Source organism: Schistocerca gregaria, chromosome 6 (assembly GCF_023897955.1).
Source record: "Schistocerca gregaria isolate iqSchGreg1 chromosome 6, iqSchGreg1.2, whole genome shotgun sequence".
In the NCBI taxonomy this organism is placed as follows: domain Eukaryota; kingdom Metazoa; phylum Arthropoda; class Insecta; order Orthoptera; family Acrididae; genus Schistocerca; species Schistocerca gregaria.
The window spans coordinates 267,359,631-267,380,681 of record NC_064925.1 but is presented as its reverse complement, the minus strand read 5'-3'; the positions used below and the strand labels follow the sequence as shown (position 1 = coordinate 267,380,681).

The 21,051-nt window shown below is 35.5% G+C and overlaps 1 protein-coding gene across 1 annotated transcript in view; it reads left to right on the top strand.

Moving 5' to 3' along the window:
• LOC126278043 (putative inorganic phosphate cotransporter) overlaps positions 1-19,297 on the top strand; it is a 168,274-nt gene extending 148,977 nt beyond the window's left edge. Inside the window, exons 7-10 of the mRNA XM_049977798.1 lie at positions 1,315-1,447; positions 1,979-2,217; positions 10,408-10,549; positions 18,653-19,297. Coding sequence (XP_049833755.1) covers positions 1,315-1,447; positions 1,979-2,217; positions 10,408-10,549; positions 18,653-18,711 — 573 coding nt within the window. The 3' untranslated portion in view covers positions 18,712-19,297. The remainder of the gene's footprint in view (positions 1-1,314; positions 1,448-1,978; positions 2,218-10,407; positions 10,550-18,652) is intronic.
• The last annotated feature ends 1,754 nt before the right edge of the window (positions 19,298-21,051 follow it).

The following is a 21,051-nucleotide window of genomic DNA, read 5'->3' as shown; positions in this document are numbered from 1 at the left end:
TATCATTGAGTCACTGCTGGAACTGGCCAACTCATATAAAATATCTGGGTGTAATACTTCGTAGGCATATGAAATGAAATGAGATATTTAGTTTCAACGTATCAGCAGGAATTGTGGATGACAGACTCATAGAGCCATACACTTTACAAAGCAAATTGATAGGTTATGTTTATCACCCATGATATATTACCCTGCTGCTGGAACACAGTACCTTTACATAAAGACAGGCATTGCAGTTCATGCACAGTGGGACACTATGCCATTTACTATGCCTTATATGACAGTATTTAACACAAACGTTAATGGGGCATGGAGTGGTTGAGGAGGTAGGACAATGTGGCATTTTCTTTCACCAGATCAAAATACCATAGACTTACAGTTACAGAAACACTAATAGGGACTGATCAACAGCTCACCCATTGCCAATATAGTAACATTACTGGAATATGTCTCTCAGGCATGTGAGCAGTACAGTCAGGTGTGTTCACACAAGTTCATGATTGTTTGAGAAGGAGGCCTGAAGTATGTCTAACAATGACTGCTAAACACATTGAACACCTCCTGTTGTATCAATAGACAGAACACAATTACAAGAGGGAATGAACCCTATCTCAATAAGTATTTGCTTCTAGATATGTGTTTGTAATGTAGGTTTTCATTTTTAGATTTTAGATTAATACTTATTCCATAGATCATGAATACAACACTTTGTAATGATGTGGAACATGCCTGTTTAACAAAAGGCTTCTTTACATGCCATAATTCAAGTTTTTTATTTATTTATTTATATATTTATTTTTGTAAAATTACTAATTTATACCAAAAAATCTAAAATAAATATTCATATATCGAGTAGAAGGAGTTGTCATTCAGAAATTCCTTAGTTTGTTTGAAAAGTCAGTTTGCTATTTGTCAGACATCAAGTTAGACTAAATGCAAAGTAGCGAAGATCAGCCTTCATTTCAATGTTGTAGCTACGCCCATTGCTATTTCTTTTGAGTTGGGATGAGTTATTAATAACAAATTTCATAAGTAAATACTTATAAAATTTGTTTTGCTTTTGCCAGTACTGTCTCATGTTAGAACAGGAGACATTCTATTAAGTTCCTTCTATAGCAGTTAGGCAGAGCTAGGAAAAAGAAAACTGTAGTTCCACTATATTTCATGAAATTAATTTTTAAAGTCATTTGAGAAGGAATACTAGGGTCAGAATTACACTCACCAAGTTCGATGAGATAGAAAATTCATGTATTTTTTTGAAGACCTTACTGTAAGCATATTTCAGGAAAATCACACATCAAAATCTTTTTTCAGAATGGATTCCTGTCGTCACTTCCATACATCGCTATGTGGCTTGTTTCAATTGGTAGTGGACGAGTGGCTGACTGGATTATAACACATGGATATCTTTCCACCACAAACACACGAAAACTGTTTACTACTATAGGTAAGATTCTACAATGAATGTAAAACTTGTTTTCTTATTTTTGTCTTTATTTCTGAATAAGATGTTCAATATGTTAGTGAATATTATGAAAATAGTTAAATACAAATCTGTAATATATTCTGGAAATATATTTTTATTCACAATCTTCTCACCTTGTTGCTTTTCATTCAGCTTTTGCACCAACTGTTCCTATTCCATCACTTTACTTTTGTTTTATATTTCATAATATTATGTAAGTGTAAGCAATCACCATTGAGCAAACTACTGCCTGAAATGCACAGTATCTGTAGGTACCTTTAAAATATTTATGTTCAAGTTATTTGTAGGGAAGAAATGAGTTCTTGTCTATACTCTAAGTTCTCTTAGTTGACAATAGTTGCTGTTTATGATAGATGCTTTTACACCACATTTAGATTTTTAAATTATCAGAAAATTTCTCATATAAGAATTGTTGTAAAGCTTTTTACACATTTTACACTTCACTACATTTCAAAACATAATTTAATAAAGTATGAAATTTTGTTTCCACAGCTTCTGTAGGACCTGCAGTTGGTATTATAGCAGCATCATATGCAAGCTGTGATAGGGTAACTGTGGTATCATTGTTTACACTTGGTATGGCATTGATGGGAACATTTTATGCTGGTATGAAGGTGAACGGCTTGGACCTTAGTCCGAATTATGCTGGATCTGTCATGGCTCTAGTTAATGGAATTGGGGCAATCACAGGTGTTATTGTACCATATGTAGTTGGCTTATTAACTCCAAATGTAAGTAAATACTAAAGTTACTAGAATTAAAGTCTACTCAGTTACTTTGACCATATATTCTTGGTTAAACTGAATAATTTTTTATTAGCAAGCAGTTTACAATTTTCACTTACATTATTATAAACTGACATCGCTTAAAAGAAGATATGATAATGTATACCCATTTAAACTTGCATGCTTCTAATTATCTCTACTATATAATATGAATCCAAGTACACTGCTTCTATATATTGAATCAGCATACTTGGATTCATATTTATGATCTCATGTTTTTAAAAAAGGTCTTGATTTTGTTTTGTCATATTGAATTTCTTCATTGTAATAAGCCTATTTTGGCTATAACTGTGATTGTCAATCTGTCTGTGGATAATACTTAGAATTTTATCATTATTTGCTTAATATTTTTTATTTATGTTTTATGTCTGTATGGTGCGTATATATGCAGTGGTACTTACGTCTAGTTATTCTTGACTTCTATTGCACATTTGTGGTTATTGTCACTTATTAAACTGCTGTCTATGATTTTGTAATTCACATTTATCTTTTAGCAAATGTGGTCAGCTTGTTTGTCCTTTTTTACATCAATGAATGCTGTCCAGCATATTTTGGTTTGTATTTATAAGGTAATGTAGTTCTGACATCTCATTTGACTGTTGCACCAATAATGCTGTATGGTTACAAAATTACTTTATATAGTCTATGAAGTTAGTTGATTAACAATGATCAAACAGTTAGTCAGCTAACTTTGCACACTATATAAAGCAACTTTATAACAATATAGCATTGTTGGTGCAGCTATCAAATATGCTGTCAGAAATTTGTTACCATATAAATATAACTAAAGTACATTGGACAGCATCCACTGATGTGAAAAAGGATAACAAGCTACCCCAAATTTGCTAAACTACAAACATAGATTCCAAAAACGTAGTCAGGAATTTAATAAGAGACAGTACCCCCTCATCCCCCTCTCCCACTACGTATGTGGAATGGAAGTCAAGAATAACTAGACATAGGTAGCAGTACACACAGAAAAAAAATATATAAAACTGAGCAAATAATGATGAAATTCTACATATTATTCTCAGATAGCTTGAAAATTATAGCCAAAATTATAACCAAAATAGGTTTATTACAATAAAAAATTCAACTGAAGTAGAATGTATTGCTCTAACTAGACCTGTTACTTACATATTATTCTCAGATAGATTGAAAATTATAGCCAAAATTATAGCCAAAGTAGGTTTATTACAATAAAAAAATTCAATTGAAATAGAATGTATTGCTCTAACTAGACCTGTTACTTCAGATATTATAGATTAAGGTAATATAGTTCTGCAGTAATGTTAGCCATATTTTGTAATATGTTTTCCTGAAAAGAGAACCGCAAAAATACAATGCAAAGTCAATAAGCATAAAGGACCCTTGAAGAACCACACTCGTAAACTCAAATGGTTGTAAAATAACTGTTTAATGAAATTTTTGCTTAACTATGAAAATCAATTTGAATTAACTATAAGATAATGTACAAAAACAATTCTACATGGTTTGTTTTCCATGGCAAGTGTTGAAAATTGCCTGTGAAAATTAAAAGAGATAGTACGACAGCCAATGATAATTTGTTTTTGGATGCAATTGCCTTCAGTGATTTAGATGTAAATTCAATAGACAATGATTTATCTGATAATAATCATCAAATGTTAACACTTTATTACACTGACCAGTTATATTTAGAACACAGAAAAAAATTATCACAGTATCAGAACTACTCACTCAGTCAGTGTTTAGAGAGAAATTATGGAAAAAATGCTAGGAAAAGATTTTTCAGGTAGACATTGTAGATAGGAAATTTAACTCTTCCTTAAACATATTCCTATATAACTTTAAAGTCTTATTTTAATCTAAAGCAAATGTGCATAAAAATGAACATAAGTAATTACAAAGGATGGGTAACTCATGGGATTAAAGTATCCTGTTGTAGTAAGCAAGACCTCAATTCAGAGGACAAGAGATAGTCAAAAGTTGAAACTCTATTACTACCAGTACTGTAAAATATACCAGTCTGTCACCAAAAAAGCAATACTAATATACTTTGCTCAAGAAAGTAAAAGACTATAAAGGCAATGCAAAAACTATTTAGGACATTATTTAAAAAAAGTAATGCTCCAAATGAAACTGAGTCCCCAGAAAAAAGGTGATTACAAAACTTTTCAGGTCACAAAAAATTGTAATTCGGCTAACTGTGAGCATGTTCCTAGCAGAATATTAAAATCTTGTGCTGAATTGATAGAGTTATCCTTGAAATAATTCTGTTGAAACAAATCATTATAATCACTGCACACTGCTAAACTGGATGCTGCCTGATGGCACTACAGCACATAATGTGATAAGAAAAGTATGTAAACAGAGCACAGATGAATAGCGAACATTCTAGTCGCAATATGGGCCATGTATGGGAAAATCCACGGACGTAAATGATTTTGACAAACGCCAGATTTTTATGGCCTGCAGATGAGCACCTCAGAAACAATGAAACTGGTTGACTCTTCATGTGCTGCTGTCTTGAGCATCTATGCAAAATTGGTTGAAAGGCAGTGAATATGCAAGTATGTGACAGTGAGTTGGATGTCCATGCCACATCACAGAAGGTGGAGGTCAGAAGCTTACCAGACCAGTAAATCAGGATGGACAGCAACTTATGGAAAATCTGGTGGCTGAGTACAACACTTGTGTAGGGACAAGTGTTTTGGAGCACACCATTCAACACACATTGTTGAATATGGAGTTGCTGCTGATCCCTACCTTTTCCTATGTTGATCTAACAACATCATCAGTTACAATTGCAATAGGTACATAATCTTTGAGATCAGTCTGTGGATCAATAGAAATGTGTCACCTGACTCCATGAAACATGTTTCTTGTTACACCACGTTGATAATCATACACGGATATGCTGTCATCCAGGCAAGTGGCTGCTTCATACATGCAATGTGCCATGGATGCTGGCTGGTGGATGTAATGTATGCTATCAGGTGCTAGCTCTGTGCCCGCAAACCACCAGTCTGTAATTCATCAGAATTGTCTGACCTGTACATAGGCATCTGATGCCACATACCTCTTGAAAACTACCAAAGACTTCCTGTGTCATGCAGAATCACTATTGTATTATGTTCCAAGGTGGACCAATACACTATTAAGTGGTATCATTGTAATCTTTTGGCTCACCAATGTATCTTCATAATCATTTAATGTTTCAGGACATATTTTGAACATCTTAAATTTGCTGTTGTAACACCCATCTATAAAGTTGTGCAAACCACTATAATGACAAACCTATTTCTCTCATTCTTGACTTTTTCAAATTTATTGACGAAGTTACCTGTGCAGAACTTGTTAACCATCTCTCAATTAGGCTTTTACAAAAGATTCTCCATGTGGAAGCCAGTACTTCAGAAATGAAATTCAACCAGAGCTCAGTAAGAAAATTTATTCTGTTGGTATATTCTTTGACTTGCCAAAGCCTTTGACTCTGTTGTTTTATTTGGCATACTAATACATATTACATGAATACTTGCCAATTGTGGACTTTTCTCCTTGTTTAGTAGTGCACATGAGACTGGCAATTCCTGGGCAAGGGATGACTATTTACAGACAGCCATAAGAATATTATGTGATTCTTGAAACTTTTTAATTATTTTAAGATTCGCCGGGTTAGATTTTGTCATTTTGTGTGGACTATAAGCCTTAATACTATCTGGTTTATGAAAAATGTTAGAGGTTAGTAAATCATGAAAGTATATGGAACCTTATTCTGCCTCCGTTGTCTGAAAATTCCTACTTACGAGTATGGAACCCATCTTTAAATTAATTTTTTTTATAATAAATTATTCAGAATCTTAATCAGTATCTTAATGAATTAGAGAAATATGTTCTCCAATACATAACTAAATACAGCAACAAAATATTTGAGGCATTAAGACAAAATAGGTAGTCAAAACTGTAAGTGTCCGAATGTTTAATGTCAGTTATTTTGTAAGTTAATTAGTTTCAGATAATTTAACGTATGTTCTCAGAAGGAATAAAATCTCTGATTTTGAATGAATGATAACAGTACTTCATATTCTACCCTTAGCTCAACAAATTTCCCCATTACTTATGGTAGTCAGAATTTCAATTACCCATAACTTTTCATTAATTAAATTTATAGTGAAACCAACTGTATCAATGTAATTAGAAAGATAAATATAATCAAATGAACTATAAATTCAAATGGAACTTTGCTTAAATAACATTCTAGAACATTCATATACATATGATACGTTACATGTGCAACTGTCTTGAAAATAGAAGGAAAAAGGGAAAAAATTTAAGTTATTTATGGGTAAGTAGATTTTTGTATCTAGCCACTTATTATTATACCATATATATGTGAATAATCTGTGCATATTTTTTCCAGGATTTCAGCATGAAAAATTTGGGTGCACAGAATAATTGCAATAAAATCAGTACTGCTTCACATCCAACAATAGATCCTGTTTTTTGTAGTGTTGTTGTGGCATCAGTCTATGATATGAGAATAGCATGTTAGAAGTGAAGTACACTGGTGTTCAAAATTAAAACAACAAACTGCCATTGCCCATGTTGTGTCTAATTCATGGTATAATCATACAAAATGTCAGCAGATGTCCATACAATCATATTCTGCACAGAATATGGCATTCCAGTCAGTGGAGAAACATATCAACAATGGCGTCAGGGCACCTATCAAACAGGGTAGTATTTACTGGGTAGACTCACATCCACAATAACTGTGCGTACAGTCACAAACTTTGCAGTATGGCACAAGAGGATGCCTACCAGACTCTCTGTAGTGGAGTGCCATAAGAGTCATGGAAGCAGGACAGTTGCAACCTGATGTTACCTGAGGGCTTAATGGGAATCATTCTATGGTTTCTCAGAAGTGGCAACAATTTATAGAAACGAAAACAGTATTCTGAAGGCCACAGCAGTGCCAACCATGTGTGATATCAGAAAGAGAGGACTGTTACTGGGCAGTAAGGCCATGTCAGTACAGCCTTAGTGCTGCACAGCAACTGGCATCTGACCTTATAGTATCCACTGGATGTATTGGATTGAGACAAACAGTGTGCAGAAGGCTTTGGCAGGGTAGCCTTTATTGTCAGAGACCTGTGTATGTGTACCTTTGATGTGTTTTCACAGAAGGAAATGTCTAGAGTGGAGTTGGCTACATGCCACCTGAATGATCAAGCATTAGGTCAATGTTCTTTTCCCAGATGAGCCCTGATTTGGCCTGGAGAGTGATTCTCAGCACATTTGCATCTGGAGGGAATGTGGAACATGATTTTGGAATCCAAACATTATGGAAAGAGACCAATATCAAGGAGGACCATTCATGGTGTGGGCAGGGATTATGTTGACCACTTGAACACCTCTTCATGAAATTGAATGGGTGAATTGACAAGCTTTAACTGCTGTCAGGTATCGTGACAAGATTTTGGGACTCCATAAGCAGTTGTTGCAAGGTGTTGTGAATCCAGACTTTGTACTGATGGACAGTAATGCTCGACCTCTTAGAGCATGGGTGGTTGACATTTTCTTGAAGTGGAGGATACTGCATATATGGTCTGGCTTGCTCACTGTTCCAGTTTGAATCCCATAGAGCATATCTGGGATTTGCTAGGGAGACAGGTTGCATCACGTCAGTATCCACCAACCATTCTCCAAGACTTGCAAGTAGCTCTGCAGGAAGGATGGGCTTTATTGCCTCAACATGAGACTTAACATCATTCACAGCACACCCCATCATTTTCAGGCCTGTATTGCAGCCAGACATGGTAGCACACCATGCTGAGCACATTAAATAGTTGCCAGAATGTGTGCACAAAGCCATTAAGTTGGAAAAAAATGACTAACATTTTTGTCTACCATCATGCATATTGCAGTTGTTAATGTTCTGTGTTATTTACATTGTTTCTACTTCATTATCACCAGTTTAAACTGTTTTATGGCAAAATAAATGCAACCTTGCAAAGTGTCCATTTGTTTCTTTTATTTTGGACACCAATGTACTAACCACAGTGTCGTGATACAAACTGGAAGCAATGAAACACAAGGATGTATAGTGATATGTGTTACTAATGATGGACAAAGCTGCCACCTTACATGATATTTAAAAAGAAAGCTATTTGGAAAATATTAGTGAAAGGCATATTGGTGAGAGTGATTCCAAAAGGGAGGGTGGACAATGAGCCTGTGGTTGACTGGGTGACACATGTTTGGCAATATGTGTTATTTATGTAACATGTCAGTCCTTCCAATGGCATATAACTGTGGAAGTGAGACAAGTTACAAATTGGGTAAAGTGACTTGGTCATTATCCCTGGAGGTCTAACATCCATCCAGAGTTGACCATTCAAAACTGCACTTAAACACTGATATATGCAATGGATAGTGTACACAAACAAACACAAATTGAAGCCTTTTATTTATTTTTATTTCCTCTCTCAGCATTAGGGTGCAGGAATTTTTCTTGCATAATGGTATTTTCAACCGTCAATTTGGATACTTACAATTTCGTTAGTGGTAGGAGTGAAAAGATCTCATGTGAAACATTAGTAAACGCCTACTCTGAAAACTGCCTAGAACAAATAGTTCAGAACCCCAGTCGTGATGGAAATATATTAGATCTAATGACAACAAACAGACATAACTCTTTGAGGATGTTCACAGTGAAACTGGTATCACTGTCCATAAAACAATGGTAGTAGCAATGATTAACAAGGTACAAAGGAGGTCTAAACGAAATGGAAAGAATTATATGTTCACTAAACTACATAAAGAGACAGTGGTATCATAAATCAGTGAGTAATACGGCTTTTAGCTCAAGAGAGCATGTAGAGAAATTCTAGCTTCAGTTTAAAAGAGGATCTTGCACTTGTTACAATGTACCTAGAACAGTTCTTGATAGGTGGGCCCTCAAAATATAGACTCACTGTAAAGACACTTCTAAAGAAACAGACACTACACGTAATTGACGTAAAAGAAAGCATGAGACTATAGACACAGAGATGCTCAATGAAACGTGTTTGGCAGTTAGTAGATTAGTGTGTGAAGCCTTCAAAACAACCATAGCACAGTGTTATCGAAATATCTCTCACAAAACCTGAAGAAATTCTGTAGTGCTCTTTTGGGATGTGAGTGTAAGAATATCACAAGCTTCTGCCATATTCTTACTGCTCAGGTCTTTTGCATAAACACTTTATTTACTTAGGTGAACTACCCCAAAAGTTGATTCTATAAGCCAACAGAAAGTGAAAGCATGCATGTGAATGACTAAAAGTTGATGAAAGTACATGTCACTACTGTGATACTTTGAATAGCGTACTTGAGATGCTTAAAGTATGTCAAGTACTGTCTCCTTCTACTGACAGTTTCTTCTATAGAAACTTGATTACTGGAATTTAATTTATATGTCAGTTCGTTTGTTTCTCTGTGTGTTAAGATTTTAATAAGGGCTGTAGGTTATCTCTCCCCTACACCCTTCTATTCTCTACAGTCTTAATAGTCCCTTTCATTAATTTACTTCATCAGAACAAAACTGCATAACAAAATGTTAGGAAAATCTAATTTAAATGCTTGGTTACTGCAACTGTCTACCTTTCATTGGTCTACTGTTTCTCAAAAATTATTTTGAAATTTGTTCACATGGATCTTTTTGACACCTGAAGCTACTGCCTCATGAGATTCACAATGCCTGTACAAAATAGTCTTCTTTCCGATTTTGCATCTAAATCCAGACTCTGAAAATCACTGTAAATTGTATGGTAGAAGGTAATTTCCCTGTGTAACAAATATTATGGTCTCTTCGCGTCCCAGTCACATATGGAAAGTGGGGAGAATGTCTGTTTAAATAAGTCTGTAATTATTCTAATCTTGTCTTTACAGTCCAAATGTGAATGGTATGTGTATTCCAACATTTTTGTGTAACACCAGTTCTTGAAACTTTGTAAATAGTCTTCCACATGATAGATCCTCCACCAACAAAACTCTAATAATCTCAGTCAATCAATGGCTGAATTAAATCTTTTCCAATGATATCAGTATAATTGGGGCACATATTCATTAGCAAACCTTCATCTGAAAGTGTTTGTTTTTCTCTCTTTCTTACAGAGCACTGTGTTGCAATGGAGAATGGTGTTCTGGATAACTGTGGCTGTATTATTAGCAACAAACTTGATCTTTGCTCTGACAGCTTCAGGGGAAATTCAGCCTTGGAATGACCATTCAGAAGAAAAGAAACCAAAAGAAAAAGGTCAGTAAAATTTAATGCAACTTTTATGAAACTAGTTGTACATGTTTTAATCTGATCTGTTTGGTTTGACAATACTTATACATGTTGATGGCAACACTTTATTGATATGCTTCCACATGTTCTGCTGAATAGTTGTTCTCATCATGTAAACAACAGCTAGGCATAACATCTGGAAATAGATCATTGTTTAGCAGCAGTTTTGTGCAATGCATGAGTAGACATAAAGTAATATAAAAGGACCCTGTTCTGGGGTTTGTTGCAGTGGAGGGCACTCTTTGTAAGTATCGATGCAGGAAATGTATGCTGACCAATTCGCAGGCAGTGGACTGACTGCAAGTTATCCCCTACCTTTTTATTATTTCTTAGTACTTTTTTTGTTTTTTGGTTCTTCCTTTTAAAAAAAAAAATATCTTGCGATGTGGGAAATTTCAAATAGTGAAACTTATTCAGTCAACTCTCCTTGTAAGCAAGTGACCCACTGACAAAAAGAACAAAAATCAAATCTTCCATAATTCCAATTAAGAAGTTGATGCTGAAACATGCCCATCCTTATTTACCTGGTGTTTGGCTATATTTTGGCAGTAATCATAGTATCATACACCTCTTTAACTGTCGCATAAAACGTGCACAGGGGCTACAGTGATCCACAGTTGCTTTATGCATGTAAGCCAAATTCTAATAGTACCACATTAAGAAAACAGTATCTAAGAAAGTGATTTTAATTTTTAAAAAGTTACAAGGAGTCTGTTGACTGGTAGAGTAGCTACTCTGGTCTGAAACCATCCATTCTTTCCTGTGTAATGATATTCCAGGAAAATACTATAAAACTGAAAAAGCATTTTCTGTTACAATCATGAACACTAAGCCTGATCTACAACATTACTAGTAAGAACTCTACAGGATTTCTTGAAGACTCAAGGTATTTATACTCACATGGCAGTGTACTGACTCATGAATACTTAAATTAGAGGTACTTTACTTTTAATTACAAGATGGTAATTGTGTTCCCTTAAGGCAGTGTCCCTTCACTGTGTGAATTAGAGATAAGAGACCACTCCTGTCATCAAAACAATTGGGGTAGTTAATTATGACATATGACTGAAATATTATCAGAGCTTACAGTGGATGTCATTGTTATGATTGAGAATAGAATGCACAGTATGCATAATAACTGTGTATTTGATCACTTCCTGTTTTTGAGTGCCTCTAGCATGCTGCTCAAAGTGATAAATATTGTGGTCACAACTATTGAACAGTGGCACACCTTAAAAATTATGAGACTTTCAGTTTACTGAAAATTTACCAGTAATTTTAGTGGAAAATTTCATTCATTATTCATTCTCAGTTTATGTTAAATGAACTTTATGACGATGTGAAATGAGTTCAAAAGAAATGTTCAAATGTGTGTGAAATCTTATGGGACTTAACTTCTAAGGTCATCAGTCCCTAAGCTTACACACTACTTAACCTAAATTAACCTAAGGACAAACACACACACCCATGCCTGAGGGAGGACCCGAACCTCCGCCGGGATCAGCCACACAAATCATGACTGCAGCGCCTTAGACTACTCGGCTAATCCCGTGCGGCAAATGACTTCTTATGCAAACTGCACTTGCTATCAGTTATATGAATTTTAATAAGCTTCTGACTGTGCCTGACAATAATTATTAAAGCATATCTGAAAGTAGCTTGTGTAGTTATTTAAATTATATGCACATTCTTAGTTAATTACAGTTAATTGTCAGTACTGTTCTTCAACAGACTGTGTGCTATACGGAGAAGACTAACATGAATGATGATAAATTCTTTAAATTGCAGAATAAAAAGTACCTCATTCAGTCGCTTAGGACAAAGAAGAAGGAGAAAACCACAACAATTTTGTAAATATAACCTCATTCTTTATGAACCCCCTCATGAACCATAGACCTTGCCGCTGGTGGGGAGGCATGGGTGCCTCAATGATACAGATAGCTGTACCGTAGGTGCAACCACAACGGAGGGGTATCTGTTGAGAGGCCAGACAAATGTGTGGTTCCTGAAGAGGGGCAGCAGCCTTTTCAGTAGTTGCAAGGGCAACAGTCTGGATTATTGACTGATTTGGCCTTGTAACACTAACCAAAATGGCCTTGCTGTTCTGGTACTGAGAACAGCTGAAAGCAAGGGGAAACTACAGCCGTAACTTTTCCCAAGGGCATGCAGCTTTACTGTATGATTAAATGATGATGGCGTCCTCTTGGGTAAAACATTCCGGAGGTAAAATAGCCCCCCATTCGGATCTCCAGACGGGGACTACTCAAGAGAACGTCGTTATCAGGAGAAAGAATATTGGCATTCTACAGATCAGAGTGTGGAATGTCAGATCCCTTAATCGGGCAGGTAGGTTAGAAAATTTAAAAAGGAAAATGGATACGTTAGAATTAGATATAGTGTGAATTAGTGAAGTTTGGTGGCAGGAGGAAGAAGACCTCTGGTTAGGTGACTACAGGTTTATAAACACAAAATCAAATAGGGATAATGCAGGAGTAGGTTTAATAATGAATAGGAAAATAGGAATGCAGGTAAGCTACTTCAAACAACATAGTGAACACATTATTGTGGCCAAGATAGACACGAAGCCCATGTCTACTACATTAGTACAAGTTTATATGGCAACTAGCTCTGCAGATGACGAAGAAATTGATGAAATGTATGAGGAGATGAAAGAAATTATTCACATACTGAAGGGACATGGGTGACTGGAATTCGAGAGTAGGAAAAGGGAGAGAAGGAAACATAGTAGGTGAATATGGATTGTGGCTAAGAAATGAAAGAGGATGCCACCTGGTAGAATTTTGCGCAGAGCATAACTTAATCATAGCTAACACTTGGTTCAAGAATCATGAAAAAAGGTTGTATACATGGAAGAATCATGGATATACTAAAAGGTATCAGATAGATTATATAATGGTAAGACAGAGATTTAGGAACCAGGTTTTAAATTGTAAGACATTTCCAGTGGCAGATGTGGACTCTGAACACAATCTATTGGTTATGAACTGTAGATTAAAACTGAAGAAACTGCAAAAAAATGGGAATTTAAGGAGATGAGACCTGGATAAACTGAAAGAACCAGAGGTTGTACAGAGTTTCTGGGAGAGCATAAGGGAACAATTGACGGGAATGGGGGAAAGAAATGCAGTAGAAGAAGAATGGGTAGCTTTGAGGGATGAAATAGTGGAGGCAGCAGAGGATCAAATAGGTAAAAAGACAAGGGCTAGTAGAAACCCTTGGCTAAGAGAAGAAATATTGAATTTAATTGATGAAAGGAGAAAACATAAAAATGCAGTAAATCAAGCAGGCAAGAAGGAATACAAACATCTCAAAAATGATATTGACAGGAAGTGCAAAATGGCTAAGCAGGGATGGCTAGAGGACAAATGTAAGGATGTAGAGGCTTATCTCACTGGGGGTAAGATAGACAGTGCCTACAGGAAAATTAAAGAGACCTTTGGAGAAATGAGAACCACTTGCATGAATATCAAGAGCTCAGATGGAAAGCCAGTTCTAAGCCAAGAAGGGAAAGCGGAATGTGGAAGGTTCGTTCAAATGGCTCTGAGCACTATGGGACTTAACTTCTGAGGTCATGAGTCCCCGAGAACTAAGAACTACTTAAACCTAACTAACCTAAGGACATCACACACACTCATGCCCAAGGCAGGATTCGAACCTGTGACCGTAGCAGTCACGCGGTTCGGACTGAAGCGCCTAGAACCGCACGGCCACCACTGCCGGCTCAGTATACAGAGGGTCTACACAAGGGCGATGTACTTGAGGACAATATTATGCAATATTATGGAAATGGAAGAGGATGTAGATGAAGATGAAATGGTAGATATGATCCTGCGTGAAGAGTTTGACAGAGCACTGAAAGACTTGAGTCGAAACAAGGCCCCCAGAGTAGACAACATTCCATTAGAACTAGTGACAGCCTTGGGAGAGCCAGTCCTGACAAAACTCTACCATCTGGTGAGCAAGATGTATGAGACATGCGAAATATCCTCAGACTTCAAGAAGAATATAATAATTGCAATCCCAAAGAAAGCAGGTGTTGACAGATGTGAAAATTACCAAACTATCAGTTTAATAAGTCACAGCTGCAAAATACTGACGCGAATTCTTTACAGACGAATGAAAAAACTGATAGAAGCCAACCTCGGGGAAGATCAGTTTCGATTCCGTAGATATGTTGGAACACGGGAGGCAATACTGACCCTACGACTTATCTTAAAAGAAAGATTAAGGAAATGCAAACTTACATTTCTAGCATTTGTAGACTTAGAGAAAACTTTTGACAATGTTGATTGGAATACTCTCTTTCAAATTCTGAAGGTGGCAGGGGTAAAATACGGGGAGTGAAAGTCTATTTACAATTTGTACAGAAACCAGATGGCAGTTATAAGAATCGAGGGGTATGAAAGGGAAGCAGTCGTTGGGAAGGGAGTGAGACAGGGTTGTAGCCTCACCCCGACGTTATTCAATCTGTATCGAGCAAGCAATGAAGGAAACAAAAGAAAAGTTTGGAGTAGGTATTAAAATCCATGGAGAAGAAATAAAAACTTTGAGGTTCGCCGATGACATTGTAATTCTGTCAGAGACAGCAAGGGACTCGGAAGAGCAGCTGAACAGAATGGACAGTGTCTTGAAAGGAGGGTATAAGGTGAACATCAACAAAAGCAAAACGAGGATAATGGAATGTAGTCGAATTAAGTCGGGTGATGCTGAGGGAATGAGATTAGGAAATAAGACTCTTAAAGTAGTAAAGGAGTTTCGCTATTTGGGGAGCAAAATAACTGATGATGTTTGAAGTAGAGTGGATATAAAATGGAGACTGGCAATGGCAAGGAAAGCGTTTCTGAAGAAGAGAAATTTGTTAACATCAGGTATAGATTTAAGTGTCAGGAAGGCATTTCTGAAAGTATTTGTATGGAGTGTAGCCATGTATGGAAGTGAAACATGGACGATAAATAGTTTAGACAAGAAGAGAATAGAAGATTTTGAAATGTGGTGCTACAGAAGAATGCTGAAGATTAGATGGGTACATCACATAACTAATGAGGAGGTATTTAATAGAATTGGAGAGAAGAGGATTTTGTGGCACAACTTGACTAGAAGAAGGGATCAGTTGGTAGGCATATTCTGAGGCATCAAGGGATCACAAATTTAGTATTGGAGGGCGGCATGAAGGGTAAAAATTGTAGAGGGAGACCAAGAGATGAATACACTAAGAAAATTCAGAAGGATGTAGATTGCAGTAGGTACTGGGAGATGAAGAAGCTTGCACAGGATAGAGTAGCATGGAGAGCTGCATCAAACCAATCTCAGGACTGAAGACCACAACAACAACAACTTTACGAATGTTACCATCCTCAGTAAAGATTTATACCTCACTGAAGGCCAATAGACACAGAATTATTTGAATTTAAGCTGTCATCATACTTTCAACCAGAAATAATATTTATCCTACAGAGTACTCTTATAGGGAAGAAATATCTGTAAAAACAGTGATTCTTTGAATGATTGCACTTTTAAATATCATAGCTATTGCACCAATTTTATCCAGAAGTGACTTCATGATACCGAATGGTAGCATCTTTATATAGTATATCTACTGAACCTATTTTACTCATAAATGGATCTAAGATACTGTCTTCACTACACTGCAAGTCAAGATCGTAGAAACATTTCCCATTACAAGCAATGCTACTATGTACTGTAATTTGTAACCAGATTTTTTATTTCATTGAGTCACGTTCTGGAGTAACAATACTCTGTTCAAGATTTAATGCATTCCACTCAGAATAGTTTTCTTGAAGCCCCTCCACACCATAGTTCTTTAAGCATCTCTTGGGTTCATTTGTCTTATCTGGTAGATATAAATTTATTTATTTATTTTTTGTCCATTCTTAGACAATATACATTATATGGATGTCGTCAGTGAATGTACAAATTATGGTATGAAGTCTAAATATTTTCTTTAAAAACGCCATTTACATTGTTTAATAAGCATAGGTATTGTGATGTAGAACTAACGTACAGAAATACAAAGCCCTGCATACACATTACAAAAATAAAAATAAAAAATAATTTATATTGTTTACAAAATATACTAGATGTGTTGATATGGAAGTAGCAGACATAAATACAAAGGCATAAATACATAATACATGAATGAAAAAAACGTAACTTACGTTAGGTGTTCCGAACAATTCTTTGGTTTTCATTTAAGATATTCATCCAAGGCGTAGAAACAATGCTCTTACAAAAAAGTTTTGCAGTTTTTTTAAAAAAATAATACATACTGCTAATTTCTTTTATATTCTGTGGCAGTTTGTTATAGATTATCACACCTTGATTCTCAAGACTGTTATGAGCTTTTAGCTTATTTTTTCTTTCTAAATGGAGGCAATGACCCATCCTTGGGGTTACGATAATGAATAATGTTGTTCAAGCTATAATTGTTATGATTTTTTCTGATATACTTTATGGTCTGAAAAATAAGCTCATGAGGAACAGTCAGAATGCCCACATTTTAAAATAATTCTTTGCAATGAGCCCATTTATTGCATTTTGTCATTATTCTTACCACTCTCTTTTGTAATCTGAAAAATGTTTGTAGATTCTGGGTACTATTTCCCCAAAAGATTATTCCATAGCTAAGGATGGCATGCACATAACCAAAGTAAGCTGACCTTACACAGATGCCACTGCATAGTGATGCAAGAATCAATCAGATGCTTTTGTGAGGTCACAGAATAATCTTGCAACTTTTGTTGATTTGTTTACAGTGGAACCAATTTTTTTCACAAGCTCATTAATGGTCTTTATTGTACTCTTGCCTTTTTGAAAGCCATATTGATTATCTGAAATTATGTTTGATTTCTCTATAATTTTTTTCATTTGTGTTACCACCACTTTTTCAAATATTTTTGAAACAATTGGGAGAATAGAGATTGGGTGGTAGTTCCCCATATCTTCTCTTGAGCCTTTTTTAAACAAGTGTTTTACCTCCACATACTTTAGGACACCTGGAAAATGGCCTTCTTCAAATTATTTATTAATTATTGAGCAAAGAGGGTGAGCTATTATCCAGGCAGTTGCTTTAACAGCTTTGGTAAGTATGCCATCCCACCCAGCAGAAATTTTGTTTTTTAACTGTAATATAGTTTTCTCTACATCTTCAACTGAAATGTTTTCAAATTTATTAAAGTATTCTTCTTCCTTTTGTCTTAAATGTACTTTCTCTGCATAAGCATGTACATTTACTAGCACAGCTACTAGCTGTAGTGTTTCCTCTTCCATCCTAATTATTTGTCCTGCTCACATCAGTCCTCCATCTTTATCCTTTGGCCAATATCAGATTGTGAGTATAGTCTCCCAGTTCCTAATGTTTTAGTATCCTCTACTGTTACTGGGGGACCCTCTTGATGCCATATATTTTCCTTAGTATCTCCCTCTCAATGACTAGCAGTTTTTGTTCGTTTTCCTTATTGTCAATGTTTAAGACCTATATAGTGCTACTGGGAAAGTATGCTCTGGTATAGTCTGATTTTAAAACTTCTTGCAACTGCCCTACTGCACAGCACAACCCTTAGCCCAAAATATACTCTATTTGCCAATGCATCCTTGCTTTAATCTCAATTTCCATTCTATTCTGCTTGCTAAAAATTGTTCCCAAATATTTAAATATGTCCATTTCTTAAAAAAGTGAGTTCATCAACTGTTGATGGAGACCATCATTGGGAGCCTTGTTCATGAAGATGTACTCAGTTTTCTTCATGTTGATTTGTAACTCTGCTCTCCTTAAAATATTTCTCTGTGAATTTTTCATGAGCTAAAAGTCTGCTTTGCTGACACTTAAGGTGCAAGATGCATATGTGGCATCAACTTGTTAGGCTTTCACAAGGCCATGAGCATTGTGAATAAATAAACTCATGAAGAAGGGTACCAAGATTACAAGGAATTAATACTGTTCATGTTATTGTTGTATTTGCTCCCATACTGACTGACTGTGATACAAATGTAATTTGGTATATACTTCTCACCTTAATTTTTATATTACAGGTGACAACAGCATAGGTCTGAAAATTATTACAACACAAACTGGTAATCAGATTTCATGACAATGAACTATAGTTATTGGGTGCTTATTGTGATTTTCTGCATGGAGGATGAAATTAGCAAGGAGAAAAGGAAGATAAAGGAAACGAAGATATGCAGACATCATACATATGTAAATACTTCAAACACTGCCATCTGTAAATATTCATTGTGTATCATAATTTAAAAAATATTTATTGTAATATAAAGGGCAAGCGAAATTTTCTTGAGATGTATCCTGTACAACTAATATTATCAGTGTAGAAAATGAGAGAGAGAAAGAGAGAGGGAATCAGTATTTAAAGTGAAGAACTGCATGGCTAAAAGAAGCATGTGCTATATTTTCTCTCACCATTAATGTTTACTCTGCAGAAAAAGTCTATTTTTCCCTATTAATATCCTTTCAGTTGTACATATTAAATAGTTATTTCAACAATGCCAAAATGTGTTATTTGGATTTTCTCCAGTTCTGTTCTGAAAATAAATTATTATTTGACAGATGATGTATGCAGTAATATTTCAAGGACAGATATTTCCAAGTATTGTGTGAATAAGATACATTAAAATCATTATTGAAAATAAAAGTGCATAAAATGACTAAAGAAATAATTTCTGTGTTTTGATTTCCAATAATTTATATACATTTATCATTCATAACACCAGACAGTTGAGACCGGAGTGGATAAGTATTTCAAGTAAAAAATAAAATTATAGATTGTTGCATTTTTTTAAGAATTGCTAAAAATAAGGTGTAAATTAGAGAAGATGGTGAGAGACTTAATGGAAAGCAACAATTATTGTATTATAGATATATATTTTTTTATACCTTCCACAATAATTCTCAACAGTTTCAGTTGATATAAGCTGAACTTTTCACATTTACTTGAATCTTAAATGAACAAAGTTTCTTCATCTTATGCAACAGTTCGAGGATACAAACAATTATTGTGTTTAGGTTGTAGCAGGTATTAGTTACATGACAGTACACTCTTTACATTCAAAACAGTGTCTATATATATTTCATCAAAAGCCTGTTTCATCAGTTTTGAATAGTAATACTTTTATGAAAGAAAGAAACACATTCTGCTTTATAATCACCCATGTGATCAATATTTGCTGTAACACATTACCAAACAAGGAATAATGGAGAGACAGTAGTAACCTGACATTTTAATGAGTGGATGTGAGACAGCTTAACGATCTAGAGCCTGTAATGATCAGTGGCCATTCCTACTGGTATTTTTAGATGATGCCTGCTGGTATTTGTATACAGTGCAGTTGTTCAGTTGTCTGTAATGAAAGATTACCGCAGTACAACTGTTTGATAACTGAGTCTTACTGTCGTATTATTGACAGGAGGACATAGTGTTTGACACCTACCCGTAAAACTTAAGTAAGTGTTAATTGCTTTGTTTCAGCACATTAAGAACTTCAAGACATTAACTGATGAGAAATGGTATAAATGTGTTGGTGGAAAGTTCTAGTAGAAATGTGAGAGTAGAGGGAAAACACACACACACACACACACACACACACAAATACACACACACACACACACACACACACACACACACACACACACACACACACACACTGTACAGCCACATAGCAAAACTGTAGCTGTATGTGTGAGTGTGTGTGTATGTGTGTTTTACATTTTTTCATATATTGCTTACATAAATGGGATAAGGCATTTAAATATATGCAGGAGTAAGTGTCCAGAATAGCATCAAGCAAAATGGTCATATCTGTATTTCGCTCATCAAAAAAATAAATTCCTTCATTTATCTCCAGATCACAGCAGAGTTGCACACGGAGTGAGGCAGAATGATAGGTGGGAAGCCACTTCACAGAGCACTATATATAATGTGGAAATGGACCATTGTCAGATTTCATGGAAGAATCTTTCTGCAAAGTTACACTGAGTGTTGGAAAAAGTCAGCAACACTGCTGCCTACAAAATAGCAATAGCAAATGCTGCAACAGTTTCTTCAACACAGTGGGCACTGCCATACAATCAATTTTGAAGCTTTCATTGTTACTGTGAGTTACTATCTTCTGATTCGCTCTGATTCTTGCACCATTATAGTCATCTTCACCATCAACTTCACTTCCACCTCTGTATAAAGGCCTCCTCTAGAATAGTTTTCAGTGACATGCTTTCACGTTATGTCTGCATGTGTTTTTCTTTTCTTTTTTTATCTATTCAATTTACACTAATATGCAAAGATTTCAACAAAGAAGGTTAGGTGTTGACAACTGGGAAAACTGGAAAAAGCCTAGGTAAAAATGAAAAATACAGTATTGAGGATGACCTGGACACCTGGACAAGAGCAGCTACTGAACACACAAATGTGGATTCT